Raw genomic sequence first — 18,754 nt, 5'->3', positions numbered from 1 at the left:
TGCATGCACTGAACTTGTTATCTTCTCTGTGATTTTCCATTTGCTAGGTAAGACTACATTAAGTTGTGATTGATAGGCCCTTAAGATCTTGAGAACATGGAGAACATTCTGGGCAAAGACCTTGTGGAGGATTCTGTGATAGTAACTGGAAACCAGCACAGCCCTCAAAAACTTTCAGCACTGAATGAAATACAACAACGAAAAGTAAGTCATTTCCATTCCCCTCCTTCAGTAATATTCAGACATGTTTAGTAACCTGGCTCATACTCAAACTTCAGAGCAAAGTTGATCTACAAAGATGCCAGGACTTCTTCCAATACAGAGGGGAAAAAAGTGGTCAGAAAGTTTGATCCAGTACAGGTCTTTGTTTCTGGAATTGACAATGTCACAGGGCCTTCCAGTCTGGTATCTGAGAGACATCAAGACTGGAAGAAAGACTCAAAACTGCTTCAACATCATGGGTGGGACAACTAATATGGACATTGCTTTCACACAAGCACTGCAGTGAGAAGCAGTACTGCCACTGGCCATAATACTAGACATTGCTGACTCTAGGTTTTCCTAGCTGCTTGAACTAGAACATGTAAGAGTTTTATGAGTGTAATTTTCTTGATGACATTACGAGAGTGTGGGTCTTACACACAGAAAAAAAAAGACCTCTAATGACTGCTGGCTACAATGTGGGTGGGAAGCATATAACATAGACAGTATCAAAAGAATCTTTCTTCAGGTCTGACTTTTCAAAAAAGATGTACTGTAACAGCAAATGGAACTGCAGGAGGAATGTACCAGTTATTGGATGCTCTTAGTTCAAACTAAGTTAAATAGATGTAAGCATCTCCAAATCAATAGATACGACATACCAGATAGTGAACCTCAGGTACTTCACTTGGTACCAGCCAGGTTGTGTGATAAACCTATCTTATCAGGTTGTCCAGAGAAGTTATGGGTGTCCCATCCCTGGAGGTGTTCAAAGCCAGACCGAATGGGGCTTTGAGCAACCTGGTCTGGTGGGAGGTGCCCCTGCCCATGGCAGGGGGGGTGGAAATAGATTCTCTATAAGGTTTCTTCAAACCCAAACCAATCTATGATTCTGTGATTCTATGATTCTACAATTCTATGATTCTCAGACACTGAGGGTTCCCACCTAAATGAAGTTTTGAGGCCATGATGACAGCAAACAGAACCTCACTAGTGTCAAGCTCCTTGGGACAGGCCCATATAAAATCTACCAAATAGCCCTGTGTCACTGTAGGTATAGTGCAGTAAGGAGGCTTTGATAGCTGCTGTGAAAATACACTGCAGTAGGATTGTGCCCACAGTAAACAGGGGAAAGATCTTGAGAGTTTTAAGCTATTTTTAGGGAGATGATGCAATTATTTTTAGGGAGACACTATTTTTAGGGAGATGATGCAACCAATAAAGAATTTACCACACAGCTAGTTACTACATATAGAACTCCCCTGATTTTTTTCCCATGAAAAGACACTGGTTTGTTCTTGCTGTCAGAGAGGTTCAGAACCTTGTTGGGATGAGTCCCAACCATTAACAGCAATCAGTTGCCTTATTCAGAGCCCACATCATGTTTCTGATTTTTATGAAGTCTTATCACTAGGGAGGCATTTACAGGCAATGTTTTCCAAGACTGATGCTCAAAAACAAACAAAACCAAAAACAAACAAACAACAAAACAAGCCGTATTTTTAAAATGAGAATAAATTTTAAAAAGAAATGAAAATTTTGCAATATTTATTCCAATTTCCTTCGATTGTAAATATGAAAATATGCATTTAGTTTTAAATCAACCTACCAAAAGTTTTTTTTTCCTTTTTTTTTTTATAACAGATGTTTCTTTTCTTTAAAAACAAACAAACAAAACAACAACAACAAAAATGGCCCACACATTTTTTAACCTATGGAATTTGTACTAAATAACATTAAATACAATTTACTTAACAGTTTTAGTTATTTCCATAAAAGTTTATTCCAAAATCAGTAATAGATGTGGAAGTTACTGACACAATTCAGCAAATACACATTTACAGAATCATAGAATCATTGAAAAATTTGGGTTGGAGAGAATCTCTGGATGTCATATGGTCCAACTTCTTACTCAAAGTAAGAATTAGGTCTCGTCAAGTCACACTTTCAAACTCTTCAGAGATGAAGAGTCCCCAGCCTTTCCATCTTAAAGTTGCATCCATCAGATGTGTTTGTTCCATGAAGTAACTTGAGTCTGGCTCTTCCACCATGTGATTTGACCTGCACAGTTATCTTAGACCAAAGCATAATGGTTGCAAGTAGAATAAAGTTCAATACATCATCGGCTACTCTGTTCAGCTGTTGCATGGAGATGTTGCTGTTAAGGGAGACAGGACTGCATATGCAGTGGGGTCTATCTTCTATGACAACAATGCTCAGGAAATGCAGGGTAGTTATCCTGATGTGGAGTCTCATATGTTTTCCAAGCCTGAAATTATACAGGTACTGCAAATCCATCACTTGTCCATTTTTATTTCTGTGGATGAGGAGTAAATGAGAACTTTTAAGAAAGTTCTAACCTTCACTGAGTTTTCATGCACTGCAAACTCTCATAAACTCTTTCTTAGTTGGTAATAAAACTTTTATGGTAATAAAAAATAGAAATGAATGTCCTCATAGAGAGCAACGGTTCATTAGTTTACCAAGTCACTATTCAACTTACCCTTAGAAATATAACTAAGGGATTCTTACAGCTTTTCTTCAGCTCATCACTGAAGTAAGATCTGTATCAGACTCTGGAGGTATCTGTTAATGTCCCATAGCTGTAAATGGAGCTTCCTGTAAGTGAGCAGCCTTGATTTTTTGCCCAAACATTGTTAGGATGAATCAAGGCTAATGTGTATGTCTTTTAGGAAATAAATGCTCTGTATTTGCATCCAGCTGTTAAACAGAAACTGACAGTTTGCCATTGTTTTTCTTCTTTTCAGCCAAAGGAGCCAAGCAGCCTTAACTACAAAAGCTTAACAGGAAAAAACAAGAACATTTAAATCTTTGCTCTTGTTGCGCATTTCCTGTTCATTTTTGGTTTTCTTGTTTCAACACTATTACCAAAAAGTTTTCAAAGCTTCCAAAAGCCTGTTATAACAGTACAAAAAACAAAGTATAGGCAAGGTTGGCCGATACCAGGACAATCTTGACTTTTTTTCATAACTCTCTAAATAAAGCCTTTGAATCCCCACATACTGGTACTGGATGGTGTTTCCATGATAAACAGCAGTATATTCAAATTCTGATTATTTCTCATGTAAACTACCACCAATTTGTCTTCACCTGGCATCTCCACATTCAAACCTTTAATGTCTGACATGTCTATACTAAAATCTTCTGGATATGGAAGTCCTTGAAAGTCTTTTTCTCTTATCTCTTGGTCCTTCATCTGACTTCACTACATATTTCCTTCTGCTTATCTTCATGGTCCTCCTCATGTCCCCTGCTTTTCATCTCCTTTGTTATACCTCCTTCTTCCCAGTCATGTATCCCAATAAACTACTTTGCTGAACTTTTTCCAATACTTTTGTTCCGTGTTTTCCTTATCTGTCTGTAATTTCCTCTAACACCCCTTCCTGAGTGTCATACTGCCATTCTCTCTTGAACTTCTCACATTTCTCCTTAAAGATGTATGAACTATAGCTCTTCCACTATCAAACTGCTGACTGATCAAACAAGTTAAAGTTGGAGAGAACAGATTTTCTTTCAGGGGAAGGCAGGTGCCAACAGAACACATCAGACAAGTGGAAGAAGCCAGTGTTCAGTTCTCTCCTTTCTTTGAATACTGTGTATGTGCTGTCAGGTTTCTGAGGCAATCATTTTATTAGTGTCTATAAAATGTCTTATGAACAATAGCAATAATAATCCTACTCATCAACCCTATCCAGTTAATCACAAATTCCAGTCTTCCAGTTTTCACTTGAAGAAAGTTTCAGGGAGGATTTACCAGACTGAAAATTGCTGGTAATGTGTAGTGCAGCAAAAATCCAATGCTTTGCCACTCCTTCACTGCTGTTTCTGGAACAGTCATCCTAAGCATCTCATCCTAACAGCCTGATGCAAGGAGAGCCAGTATCTCATGTACCATTTCAACTGCCAGAAAAGTATGTCCACTTTCTCAAGTCTTTGAATTTCAGCTTCTTCAAAAAAAGTAGGCTCAGCAGTGTCCTATTGGTTTTTTCTGCATTGTTTCATTTGGAAGGCTCATTCACTTGACAATTAATTATAACCTGCGTTAGTAATTAGATATGAAACTCTCATCAAATGCTAAATAAATTCCTTGTGATCAAAACCATATCAGGTAAATACATAACAAATAATTTATAAACAAAGGCTACTATGGGAGTTTGTTGTAAGATGAGCACATTTAGCAAAAGTACAGTGTCCTCAAGGGCTCATCCAAAGAATGCAAAAGCAGCAGAGGCAGAAAGGCATCAATAGCAGCATGGTTAGCATGTTTTTAAAAGGAAATGGAAATTAAAACAAGAGACAACTGAGGAGCTAACCAGAGGATGGGACTGGAGAAAGAGATGGAGTCATTCAAAGAATTCCAGGCCTAGAAATCATCTGACCATTTCTCGGCCCTCTGAAAGGCAGTGAGAAATAATAGGCTAGGTTTTCGTTTACTGTAAACAATACAGCTCCACTGAGCTTGTCTCCTTCAACAGAGTAATGTTGGTTTACACCAGATGACAACCTGATCTACTCATTAAAACCTCATGCTTAGTAATAACATGTTGTTTTGTTGTCTTTACAACTTGATGTTAAAGAACCTCCCTTGTTGTTTTAATATAGATTTTGAAATAAAATCATCAGAATCCATTTGTTTTTTAATTTTCGTTATAATCCCTGCAGAAAGTTTTTAGGGGATCTTTTACAGATGGATGACAAATCATCTAATTCTTATATATTCTGATGAGAAGAAAATCAGGTATAAAAATTAGAAGAGCAAATTTTCTCGACTAGAATCAAAATCCACTGGACCATGATACAGCCTGAAATTGTATCCCTTTGGGGATTCATAAATCTTTGGTTAATTTGAGCACTGATTCCCTCTAGGGGGATAAAGCTCCTTATGGATTTGGGAAAAAAAATAAAAGTGGAAAATGAAATGTCTGTTTCAGTCAGTCTCACGTAAGGCCTGACTCAGGAGGAACGAAAACACAGCTGAGACCTCAAGGAAAACAGTTATCTGAAGTTTTCTTTAGAAGTGGAAGACGGAATAATCACCTTAGCTTTCAAAGGTGAGAATTTAATTGGATAATCCATGATCTGGTTTTCAGAAACAGGGCATGTAGTGCTAACTATGAGCCACATTTATTGAATAAAGCTCAGGATGGCACCCAAATGTCTCCTGTTTTGTTCTGTTACTATTCAGAAGAGTGCAAGTAGCGCCCTCCTGAAGCAGAACTCACAGTCCAAAAGCTCTTTTCTAATTCGAATGTGTTAAAAATAAATGTGCACAAATGCAAACTGCTGAACAGCAGGTAAAGGATAGACCTTTCAGTGAAATATTTCTCCTCTTTTACACAAAGGTTTCACATTGAGAAAGAAAGAGAAAGAGAGAGAGAGAGAAAGAGAGAAGGAAGGAAGGAAGGAAGGAAGGAAGGAAGGAAGGAAGGAAGGAAGGAAGGAAGGAAGGAAGGAAGGAAGGAAGGAAGGAAGGAAGGAAGGAAGGAAGGAAGGAAGGAAGGAAGGAAGGAAGGAAGGAAGGAAGGAAGGAAGGAAGGAAGGAAGGAAGGAAGGAAGGAAGGAAGGAAGGAAGGAAGGAAGGAAGGAAGGAAGGAAGGAAGGAAGGAAGGAAGGAAGGAAGGAAGGGAGGAAGGGAGGAAGGGAGGAAGGGAGGTAGGGAGGAAGGGAGGAAGGAAGGAAGGAAGGAAGGAAGGAAGGAAGGAAGGAAGGAAGGAAGGAAGGAAGGAAGGAAGGAAGGAAGGAAGGAAGGAAGGAAGGAAGGAAGGAAGGAAGGAAAAGAAAGAAGTCATACTTTTCAGTGTAAGGTTAGCTTCTCTTTGGAGAGTGCTATTAAGAAGACTTCAGATCCACCTCTGAAGCAAGAGCTCTAGCTCTCAATCAAATAAAATAGTGTAAATTTATTGCTGTGATTATGAGTCAATCCTCCAACAAAGAGCACAAGACAAAGGAGCTCAGGACCCTGAATGGTAGCCTCCCAAATCCTCTACCTCTAGACATTAAGGAAGAGGAACTTTTTAATTCTCACCACAGAAAAATAACATTCCTTTCAGATGCAGATGTGAAGAACTTGCTCCATATCAGGTCCTGATAAGCACTGCAGCTTGAACGGGCATTTGCCCTTGGTACATTTTTGACCTTCACTGGGAGAATCAATATGAAAACATGACTGCAATCTTGATATTTGGCTGCATGATGATTTAATTTGTTAACAAATCAGTCAGTACATATATATGACTTTTTATGTTTATCTTCAGGATTCAAGAATAAAATTCAAATTTCTTGAATTATGTCTTCAAATTAATCAGACAAAATACATTTTCCGCAATCTTCTTTCAAAGTACAACTAGAGGCTGTCAGCATGCTACTCCTTTCCTCTTATTGGAATATGATACTGAAAGCTTAAAACGCACTTTCATACAATATAGCATTTTAGACCAAAATCCCAGGACAGCAAGGACACACTCAGAGTTAATACAGCCAAAACATTCTTGACGCCACTTCATTTTTCCCAGTCAGTGTGCACACTGTCTGCATGATAATAGCCTTATGCAGAAAACCAGTGAAGGAGCCTCTAGGAGTTGTTGGAATGATCAGTTGGGAACCTTTTGCAGCTAGGCCACTAATTAAACACTACCCACATGATAATCATGACTAATATTTTTACCTGCTGTTTTAATATCCTGTGCAAAATAAGGAAGTGGTTTCACCCCTGTTTAGAGCAGCCAGCAGCCATGATACAGAATGCACCAGTACAGTTGTCACCAGCTAGTTTGTTTGTTTGCTGTACTGAAGGCATCCAAAGAGAGAATGATGGAAAGGACTTCACAAAGAAACTCCCTTGTCTAACAGGTGAGGCATGTGCAAATTGTGACTGCAAGGTGCTGGCAGAGTAGCACACGTGAGACCTAGGACTATGCATAGGCTTGAGTACTTGTCCCAGACACCATAATGTCAGGGCAAGAAACTGGCTGTATTTTATTTTCCTTATTCCAGGACCCAGGAAAATCAGGCTTTTCTGCTATTGCCCTGTAAATGACAAAATCATTTGATAGAACTATTTAAGATGGAAAAGTCCTTCAAGATCATCATGTCCAACCATCAACCTGACTTAACAAGTCCCACCATTAAAACGTGTAAAGAGTGTCAGGACCTAAGCTCCCTGTCTCCCACCCCACCGTCCAAAAATATCACATACTAAGTTCAGTTCTTCAGGAATGTTCCTTCCACCCTCCCACCACCACCACCCATCATCTCCCATCTAATATCCACTGTCTTGTACCCTTAGGTCAACCCTATCTGTTGATCTTTAGGGAAGCAACAGCTTTGCTTCCATTTGGAGAAGCCCTGAGATGGCTGCAGGAGCCCTGACCTGCTCCTGCCAAAGTTAAATGGAGAGTTCTGTCACCCCAAGCTGTGAACCTGTCACACCATGCAAGTATGGCCAAGTCCTCTCAGCAGCTGGGAAGTACTGTCTGGGTGTAGGATGTCATCTGCCAGTCCCTTTGCAAAGTCTTTGTAGTAAGAGTTTATAAAGAAATTATTCTGGGATGATAGCTTTTTGATACAAAATGTAACATTATAATACGTCTATGTGTTACTGTGAAGGAAACTTCTGATCATGACTAAAAATTTACTTATGAATTCAATTTTAAATCCCTTTGTCATTTCTTCTGGGGTGATGTTTTTTAAATAAAGACTAAATTGCTAGAAACTTTGCTCATGAAGACTTGATCTTGAAGCAAAATTCAAATACTTACTTGTCATGATTTTTCAGTGGAATCAAGTCCTTTCTGTGCAACTTGCAGTCTCTAGTATCTCTCAGAGGACTGCAGTTGAAGATAAAGCCATCTGACGAAAAGAAGCAGTCAGACAAATGTGTACACATAGGATATTTTCTGTCTAGGGGATTTTAGATTTTTCCTACATTCCACTGATGAAAATAATGAAACACCATTTCAAAACACTGTGGGCTTTCCAGGACTCTGGGCCTCTTAAGAGATAAGGGCGTTCAATACCTGGTTAGGAAGTGACCATTATATATATATAAATATAAATATAAATATATATATGAATAAATATATTTACAGGCTGCACCTTACAAAAACGTACCTGCTTCAAGACTCCCACTTACATTAAAAAAGAGAAAAACAGGAGCTGTTTTTCAATGTCAGTGCTGTTAAATCACATTTCATAAGCATTTCATAAAAGAAACTCATTTGACTACATAACCGCTGTAGAAATTTGCTTTGCAGGCACGCACTAAGGCACACTGAAAGCCGTGCTCACCATTCTCCTCAGTCACACTGAGGCTGGCTGCTTCTGCAGTGCACACACGTGAGGCACAATCTCTTGGCTGCAGCGCAGGGAGAGCTCCCAGGTTACATATGAGGGCTGTCTCCCTCCATGTCAGGCTTTCCCTTGGCTTTTCCTTGTTCTTGCAGATGTCAATCCTACTGTTATTGACATTTTAAAATATTTTAGTTTCTGCACGGTCAATTCTAAAAACCATCTCAGCACTAATATGAAGGCTTTTTTGACAGAAATACGTCGGAGGATCCAGGGTGTCCAGAACAGCCGCCTTAATGCCCAGAGAGTCTTTCATCATAAATCCTCCCAGGCTGCTTCATTAATTAATAATCTGCAAGCATTAATTGGTACCACTGGATATTCAGAACACAGAAATAGTCTGATGAAGGATAAGATCTGTTTCAGGAACAACTTCTAGCCTGCCACTTCAGCAACAAAGCACTCTTCAGTGCAACATCCAGAGTGCTCCCATGGAATAAAGATGTCACATTTCAGTGGATGTTGTTGCTGTTACGGGGGCTGTGGAGCAAGAAGAAACAAAATCAGTCCCAGCTTTGGGCCCCTTCCAGAGGCCACTGAAGGCAATGAAAAGGCTCCCATTGACTGTGGATCCAACCCTACACTGAGCTGCATACTCAGGATGGGGGAGGAACTGGAGTATCTGCTCCAGAGAAAGGTTTTGGCTGCATCAGAAAGTCTGTGCTAGGTAAAGGCTGTGACAGTGTTCTTAAGAAGTCTTTTTATTACTTAAGCGTAAAATTCAGTCTCACCAAGGACTGTTTCCAGTGCAACAAGGGAAGATGGGAGAGCCCCATCAGATGCAAGGACATCCCTTCCCACTCTTTTTCTCACTAGATAAGTGCATAATCTAAAACGAGAAATGTGCAAGTGGTAGAAGGGAAGGGGCCTGCTGACAAGCTGGCAGTGACCTGAGGTCTCTTCTCAGCTCTTTGCTTTGAAATTTTTGCTTCAAACAGTTTCTTTCTTTCCTTGTGGCCAGTATGAAACCAAATTTAGCCTGTGCACTCAATTTATTCAAGTTGTTCCTCTCCTACTGCACTGCCTCAAAGTTTGTAACAGTGCTATGTCACTACGACCAGCAATTGCTATGATTAGCACAAGTGTTTCTGTCCACAAATGGTTTTTATGAATGTTAGTTCAACATAATAATGTGAATATTAGGAAAGAAAAAAAAAAGGCAAAATCAGAGACATCAAGATATGTGACAGCCTTTGAGCAAACATTACCATCTCCTGGAAGTCGTGCCACTGACCATTATTATACATGCTTACAAGGGCTGGTTGCCATGGGCTCAGAACATATCTACCCGTTTTAATTTAAGAGCAAATATTACTTTCCTCAGCAGCAGTTATTGCATATTAAAAAGTCCTTGTGATTACACCTGTTTGGCATAACTGAGCAGGCATAATGCAGCATCTCTGAAATAAATAGCATAAGTTAACCACTTCTGGAGAGGGTCCAAAGGAATGTCTTTACTTTAACCTTATATTTGCCACATACTTTCTGCCAACCAGACAAATGAATCAGATTTCCTTATACAAACTGTACACATAACCCACAAATAAACACAGAGTGATATAGACTGTCACATTAGGCTCTGAAGGTGGGAATTAGCTGGAAGTTAGCTGAAAAGAGAGCTTGAGCTAACCTGCCCTCCAACTCAACCTTGTATTTGATTGTCAGCTCTCTGTAGAAGAGCAAATATCCCTCCTTGCCTAAGCCTCTGAGCCCAGACATACAGAAAAATGTCTGGGAAGCCAGGTATTTTGTGCTCCCCTGCATTTTGTCATGACTCACACTCAAAGCAGAGAAATGTCAACAGTCTGTTTCAGACCCTGAAAGACCAGCTGAAAAACGAGGCCATAAACAGAGGAGGAGGTTAGGGCATAACATCCCAATTTTTGCAGAACAACTTGGCTGCAGCACTTGCACTTCATGTGCTGGCCTTGAGCAAACCAGGAGGACAAACAGCCCAGCTGCCCAAGGCTGGCTCTCACCCTCACCTGGGGCTCCCCTTCCCATGCAGTGCGGCCCCACACCTGTGCCTTTACTCACAGGTGTGCAGGATGTGGATCTCCAGTTCCCAGCTTGGGCTGCAGGTGTTGCAAGGTGAAATAGAAATGATTTCACATCATCTAGAAGGTGAAACACACTGCAGCCAGGAACATAAAGCCTTTCGGTGAGAAGGTGAGTGGGTGAGGAGAGCCAGAGTCACAGGGCAGAGAGTGTGGGGAGACTTATCTTATAGCTCCTGATCCCAGAAATGATTACGTATTTCACAGAAGACACTCACTAGATTAAATAACAGGAACAAATCAGAAAACCTACTTTGTTTTTACCTTAAACTCTTAGGAATCTGTGCAGCCACTGGATACTTTTTCTTTCTGTCAAGAGACAATTATAGGCTGTAAGACAATCAGTTAAATGTATTTAATAGCACTGAATACACATAAAAATATGCTTTATGGAAGAGAACACCTAATATGTAGGCAGTAGAGAAGCAAAGTAAAATTATGTTTTAAGGATATCAGAGGTTTTTTTTTTTTATATACTCTAGATTTTCATACAATGAAAATCAATGAGGACCTTCATACAATAAAGGTCCTCACAGACCTTTCTGTTACTGCATTTCAGGGCAATTTACCAAGGTTTAATCTCTGTTCACCTTTGTGTTGCATACTTCACATGCCACCACCTCTCAAAACCTGTTTAACCATGTGGTGACAGGCTGCAGGTGCTATGACTTCAGCCTTCAGCCTGGCTGAACTCCAAGATGCAATGAAGAGGTTAATCTAAAAAGGGCAAAAAGGCACATCAAAAATACAGACAACAAAAAAGCTGTGTGAGTTTGCACTGTGTATCTTGTTTTCAGGAACCTCCCTTCCTTGCCTTGCTCATGGAGTTTGGCACAGTGGTAGCTCGTTTCCAGTAATAGCAGCTGCAGGGTCTGTCACACATGACTGGATCACATATCTGTAGTCTCTCCAGCCTGCCTAATTCGCTGTGTCTAGCCCTTCTTCCAGCGCGGATAACTTTATTTTCATTGACCTATTTTTTTTTTGTTTAAATTCAAAAAGCTCTGCATGCTTTCATTCATCTGAAGACTTACGTCAATCCTTTATCTGTGCTCAGGCTCAGCCCTGCTCGTGATAACCTAATGATACAGCTCTGCTCCTAGCCTAGTCCATAAATGTTTCATTCAACTGAAAGTCCTTTAAAATAACCAACTCCTAAATATTGAGGTCAGATTCCCTATTTGCTGGAGAAGCAAAGCTGAAAAGTTGCCAGGGATGTGAGTTTCCCAAGTCTTCAGAGGTATCTGGATTCTTGTGTTTATAATGGGAAGGTTTCTAACATAACTTATACCTACACTGTGAAGTTAACAGTATTAACTATCTCAGCTGAAGTATCAACTCTAAATATGCGTATCCTCTAGCCTTGCTGATCAATACTACTGACTTTGAAGACTCAACTCCCAACAGACATAGTTTATAGATACCCCACCTGAAGCTGGACCCCATCTTTTTCAGAAATTTGGTCCTGTTCAGTGAAAATTATGCCACTCTACATACCCAACATTTCTGAGATGTCTGCTTTCTTCAAGTCTGAATATATAGCTCAGGAATTCTCTTCTGATAATAAAAGGTGATATACATATTATATTTAAGAGTAGCAGCTGAAGAGTAAATTTCAGGTGTAAATACATAGCAGTCTTAACTGATTGATAACCTGTGTTTTACTGCATGTAAGAAGAAACAAGTTCACACTTACCATAAGTTTTATTCAGTCAGGTCTACCAACAGAAGGGATGAGTTCCATATCTTTGAGTTTCCTGAGCAATGAACTTCGTGAAAAAAAAGGAATGAGTCTGACCTCTGGCTATTATTTGCAATGCTGCTGTACTTGAAATTGTGCCAAAGTTTTGGACAATGGTATCTGTCTAATGTAGTCTTTTATTTCCTAAAAGCATTGGTACTGGGCCCACTATTTGTAAAAGAGATGTTCAAGAAACCCCTGGAGCAGAGCTCATCTGTCAACACCTACTGCAGTTCTTTGAGCCTCTATTGTGAGGAATCATTTTGTTGTCTTTCGAGCATCTCTTAACACTATGTTTTAAATTGTTCAGCTAACATTATTAATTACTTTCCTAAGATCTAACTCACCGATATTGTACATCTGGTGCTGTCATTCAGCTCCCAAAAGAGTATAAAGATTATGAAATATTACTGTTCTGACTGGTAACAAGCCAAGAGATTCACTGCATTATTCATCCTGTTAAGATGTAGTCCTCTATATTAACAAAAGCAAAATGACTTCAGCTAAAAAAATATTCACTTACCTTAAAATTTGTCTGCTGAATTCTACTGGTTCATACACTGCAGGTTGAAAATATCCATTTTGCCGCATGAAATAAAGCGTGAGTTCACAGTTTGGTGTAGGAAAGATTAACTGGAGGTAAGCTATTCACTGATGTGTAAGGGAATCATTTTCTATGCAAAAGTCAATTGCAGGATTTGCAGAGCATTTCACACGCCTCTGGTAATCAAAACAAAGGTATGCCTCCACTGCAGTCACTAACTGTGCCTCTCAAGAGCAAATTAGAGAGCTCTGTGCTGCCATATCTGCCCATATCCCAACACCCACCTAAGGAGGCCGTCATGACTGACAAGTAGCATAGCACTGGCTGATAAAATCCACTGATGTATGAAGCAGCATTACTGAACACCAAACAGAGTAGTGGAATGAAAGCTTAATTTTTCTGTAAAGTATTTTTCCTTTTATTTCAGTGCTGTCTGGCTTTTAATGGTTCGTTTAAATTATGCTGAGTAATTATAATGTTCCTTTAATCCAGGCCCAGATGTTCCCTTGCTTGAGTCCTGTGACATCCACTCACATATTGCAACCTCTTCATCCTGAGCCAGCTTCATTTCCTATCCTAATTCTCGGCAGTTACTGCCAGCAATGTCATTCCCTGATAACAGTGCTGAGACTGCTTAGCAGGTCTAGATGACTGTGCAGCAGATGTCATCCCTTAATAAAGGAGAGAGATGCATGGAAAGACTTCCCTGTACAGGGAGAAAGGTTGGCCAAATATCTTTGCAAAAAGTATGGAAGTACATTTCTTCCTCTCATAAAAAAATATCCACAAAATGTTAGAGTAACCTAAGACACCACATTCAATTAGGAAACATTTTCATCACCATTCTTTGCTCTGATCCTCCTGTGTTATGATCCTCCTAGGGAATCGGCCTTCTTAACAGTGAACAGCGCACTGGTATAAGCACTTTATATAAGCACTTTACAGAAACATCCATTTCTAGCTTGCTATCTGGGCTGTTAAAAACAGATTTCATGAGAGAGAGCTAATTTGTGAGGGAAAATTATAACAGCTTCTGCTCTGCCTTTTCTCTGCAGTTCAAAAGGGAGAGTTTTTTACTGAAGGAAAGTAGACAGGTATGCATAAGAGAAAAATAATCAATTGTACTTTATGCAGCCAGCCTTAGGGATACATGAAACCAACAGTGGCCACGAGAAACATGGGTAGGAGGGCTATTGTTGTCTGGACTTGCATGAAACATTACAGCTGTTTTTGTATAAAGGTTTCTCTTTGCATTTCACTGGAAACTTATTTCTCATAGGTCTGTTTTCTGCTAGATGAATGCTGGATAATCTACTGCTTCTCTACTGTCTTAAGAAATCACCTCTGAATTTGAGATTATTATGTTAGTTGCCATAATTGCCCATCCCTTGCTAATGACTATAGTTATTGCTTGGACAAAAAGCCACTTATGTACTTACACAATCTGCTAGGCACAGGGCAATATTAGGCAAGATACAAAGTCCAAATGATTGTAATTCCATACACGAGTAATTTCTGCAGCATCTGTCCTCCGAGGATCATTCTGAGCTTCCCTATAAGTGAATGCAAGGCACACAGGCCCACTGGGTAGGAGAGAAAACAGTGTCTTGCCACCCGCATAGCACTCCATGCTAAGGAGGGCACTTTCTGCCATCTCTGAAGATCAGCATATCCATCTTGACCATCATTTTTCCCATTGAACTGGCAGACCCCAGAGCCAGCAGGAAATTATCAAATAGCAGTTGTAGCTGATGAGAGGGTTCTCCCAGTAATGAGGGAAAAAGGACTTGGTGCATATATTTTCAAGTGAGAAGAAATGGATCCAAAAATAGCTGCTTTACCAAGATGTGAACCAGATGCTGCAAACCTTGAGAGCTCTCCAATCTCTAGGGGCAGAACTGAGTCTCATTTCCTGACTGCTTTGATTGCAACTGCTAGCAGTGCTCCTAAGACTGCAAATAACGTTCCTACAAACACTTCTGCAATGTAGACTTCTTCAACAACATTAAACGTGACACCATACATCATTTTGATTAGACTTGGCTACTGCAGATTTTACCTGTTTCAAGATAGGCATTCTTTTTTAGTTATAGCTAGGCATGTCAGCTAGACTGACAAATAAACGGCATTATGTTTGCACAGGCCATGGCAGGATGTATTCTAGGTATAACTTATCATGATCATAAAAATAAATACAATTCAGAGGAAGTTATTTAGAGCCCAAGGCTATATAAAGTGTGGGATAACAGAGCGCTTCCCGGCCTGGGTCCATGTAGGCCTTTTCCTGGGAGTTGCCTCACCTCTCAGCTTCTACTGAAGTCATCTGGAGTCAGAAAAACTCTGCAGATCTCAGAGTTCAGCCTCTGTGTTAGGGATGGTCAATCTACAGCTATTTTTTTTTTTTGTTTGAAGATATTATCTACCAGTACTGTAGCAGAGTCCCTTCAAACACAAGCATATGTCTTATCTTTACGAGATGTGAGTTTAGACACTGGTTTTCATCTGGATATACTAAAACATTGTATGGCAAATGTCAGCAATGGTAAATGGTAGGCTTTTTACACACCTGCTCAGACAGGAGAAAAATTGGGTATGACTATCCAGGCATAGGATAATAACATACTGTTTTTATGATGGTCAGTCCTCTGGTTATATTGTTAAGAAGGGTTGAGGAATGATACTCTCCAGTATTTCCACCATCAGCTCTAAGGCTCATTGTGCCCAACAGGATCAGTTCCTACTGCGTTGTTAAACCTCAGTACAGGTATGTGGATCACATGCACCTTCCTCTCTTTATTTCACACCATAGTACTGATGTAAGTGGCAACTTTGTGATAATGCAAACAAAAAGTCTTTACAAATGTGCCATAACATGCTCTCTTGGTGAGCTTGCAAAATACAATGGGACACTGCCCCATTTCTCTACTCGTGCTTTTATGAGACAGTTCCTGAGCATACCTCAGGAACATTCTCCTGCGCGGAGAAACACAGATGCGGGCTGCTTCTGCTTCTCATTTTGAGGTTATTATTTCAAGTGTAATCCCCAGCAATGAAATAACAGAGATATTTTTGTTTCTCTCTAGGAAGCCTCACTAGTAACTCTTTGGGAATATTTGAAACTGTTTTTGTATCAGTGTGCTATATGACGCTGGTCTTTTCCTTGTTTGGGAGAGGAAAAAAATCCAAGGATCCAACCTCAAAAAAGAGAATGACTTTTACTTCTTTATGATGTTCCCCTCCAAATACTCCCCACATTTCTGCAATAATAAAGAAGGAGGTAGATAATACTTTGATTCCAAGATGACAAGAGAGTTTAGCAGAAGTATAGTAAAACCAATTTAGGTAGTACAAATTCTGTGAAGACCTAGGTGTTGAAATCTCACTACAAAGCTGAAGATGTTGGTATGAGCTTCTTTTTTGCTCTATACCCTCTTGCCAGATACAAGTCACAAAACTTCTGTAAATAGAATATTCATCAAGCTATTTCTGTTAATCATTTTGTTTTAACATTAAGCACTTTATAGCAATGGTACTTTTCAAATCTATGAGAAAAGATGAGAAGCATCTCAAAGTTATCACAGTTATCTGTTCTGGATAAAGCATTTCCACAGGACTAATGCAAAATTCTCCCCAGGCTACCAGTTTAACACTTCAGCAATACTGTGATCCAGCATGTCTCAGAAGGTTGCCTGAATTTTTTTAGACACATTTTTAAACCTATGCTAGCAAATTAATCAGTGGTAATTCCCAGCCACTAGAACTGGATTGTCTGTCAGTGCAATTATTAATATCATTCAAGGCTTGATTTGGGCTAACAACCACTTTTCCTGCATTTGCACTCCCTGGGAGCAAGTCCTGGGCACAATTTAAGAATTTGTATAAAGCAGGGGCCATTCCCAGGGGTTTCTGCAGCCACCCTACTTTGGAGGCACAAGAGAGCTTAATTTAGAACGAAGCCATCTCAAACAAACTGGTCTCAGTGCCAGACAACAGTCCCAGGCACATTTAATTTGCTTTTACTTATGCAGCTGCTGAGAGTCCAGCAGTCCCCACAGTGGAGGAAGCATCACTTAAAGGCTGAGGGGAGTCTATCTGCACAGCCAAAATTTAAATATACAGTTACAAGGCTTATGACAGTGCTTCCCCAAGTCATGGGCTGCAGCCCTGCTGAGCCAGGACCAAGTTCTTTCTCCAGGCTCCTGCTGTTTCCAGAGTATGATTCAGAACAGGACCCTCAGCACCTAAAATTTACCGCTGGGGAAGCCCATCTCTCCAAAACGATTAGAGGCAGTGAGGAGATTAGCCTTGCCTGGCTATGGTAAGCCTGTACAAATGCTCTGCTGAGAATCACTTTTGTTGGGCTGGATGTCATTCAATATCAAATTCCAAAGCCATCTTGCTTTCTGAATGGTACATTTTCTAATCCTTTTGGAAAGGTCTGAAACAGCTTCTCACGTTACAATTGCAATTCTGAAGTTGGCTCCTGGCAGAATTAATTTCCCTAAACACACTTCAGTGTATTCCTTCTTTATTGTTATTTTATGACAAAGGTTATAAATAAAATTAGCAAAACTGAGGTTTAGTGTGAAAGAAGTGTTTCCACTTCCTTGGCTCTCCATGGTGGCTGAGATTTATGATATTTGGCGCCACTATATTTGATTCATGGAAGAGGAGGAAATGTCCATTCATCTTTTTTGATGGACATAGATAAAGTTGTGTGATTCTGACCACAATTAATCTCACAACAGTCCTAAGATACTTTTTAAAATCTACTGTACATTTACACCAGGAAATTGCTGACAGAGTATTAGTCAATGATATTCAATATCTGGTACCTTATGCACATCTGTCTTATTATATTGCATCAGTAAAAAGAAGATCATTTAAAATAAATTTATTTTGTAATGAGAAAATAAATAAAACTACTCAACGTTTTCAAGAATAAAAGTATATTTAGTATAGCAATAAGAATAATCTTTCTCAAAAAAAAAGAAGGGGGGGGGATGTCATATTCACACAGTGTCTTCTCCGTTGAACATCAGATCATGGTGAAAAAGGAACGTACAACCAAGCCAGACATGCACTTGCAGGGCTTTTCCAGAGCATTGTGCCCTTGGTACCTTGGCAAGCCTCTCACATATTTCTCTGTCAGAGGCAGGCTGAATGGGCAGAGAAGGCAGGGCGATGCTCACAAAGTGATGCCACCACCTACAGCATCTCTCCCCTTTGATCATGTCAGTTCAAATGCCTGTGACTAAATCAAAAGTGTCTGAATTTCTCTTAAAGGGCAACAGCCTCAGAGAATAAGCTTTATGAACAGAATCCTATAAAATATATATGCAGATATATATTCATGTGCATATTGTGTGCATGCACATGTGCATGTATGTATACATTTCTGTAGGTGGTGCTACATGGCACGCCATGCCATTAGCATGGCTGACAGTCAGTGGCCATCAGAGCCTGGCTCCTTCTCACAGCACAGAGCAAGCCGTCAGCTTTCTGTGTAGGGCTGACTTTCACGAAAGATTGTCCTTGAAAGTGATTAGGAAGCATAAGGATAGTTAACATGATCATACGTGATCATACGTGGGTCACTGAACTGCATTATGATTGAGCAGGTATTATAGAAATGTTTTTCCTTTAGTGAAAATTCTAGTCCCACAGGAACAACTGAAATTACATGGATTTTTTTTTTTTTTTTTTTTTTTTGTGTAATGCTTGGCTGTCAGAGAGTACTGAAAGAAAACCAGTTCTGCTTCAGACTCACAAGCTTTCTACACTTTCCTGTTATAAACTATTCATACTGAGGGCACATTGTTTTAAAGAAACTCTTTTTCCTGG

The 18,754-nt window shown here is 39.8% G+C and overlaps 1 protein-coding gene across 2 annotated transcripts; it reads right to left on the bottom strand.

Moving 5' to 3' along the window:
• Positions 1-1,634: 1,634 nt before the first annotated feature.
• LOC308191428 (uncharacterized protein) lies at positions 1,635-14,815 on the bottom strand. 2 transcript variants are annotated; one of them, XM_080583803.1, is made up of 7 exons: positions 12,890-14,815; positions 12,322-12,394; positions 10,890-10,934; positions 8,769-9,048; positions 8,509-8,675; positions 7,980-8,070; positions 5,739-7,248 (listed from the first exon to the last, which is right to left on the bottom strand). In XM_080583803.1, exons 4-7 carry the CDS (start codon positions 8,825-8,827, stop codon positions 7,134-7,136), a joined length of 432 nt encoding a protein of 143 aa, XP_080439929.1. In that variant the 5' UTR covers positions 8,828-9,048; positions 10,890-10,934; positions 12,322-12,394; positions 12,890-14,815; the 3' UTR covers positions 5,739-7,133. The 2 variants fall into 2 exon arrangements, 1 of the variants encoding a protein (XP_080439929.1); XR_013947977.1 differs by lacking the exons at positions 5,739-7,248; positions 7,980-8,070; positions 12,890-14,815 and adding an exon at positions 1,635-2,470 and having other exon boundaries at positions 12,322-12,645.
• Between the last annotated feature and the right edge of the window lie 3,939 nt (positions 14,816-18,754).

The sequence above is a fragment of the Anser brachyrhynchus genome (assembly GCF_964034855.1).
Source record: "Anser brachyrhynchus genome assembly, chromosome: 3".
NCBI lineage: Eukaryota > Metazoa > Chordata > Aves > Anseriformes > Anatidae > Anser > Anser brachyrhynchus.
Note: the sequence above shows the minus strand (reverse complement) of the source record. Positions and strands in the feature narration are given on the sequence as shown.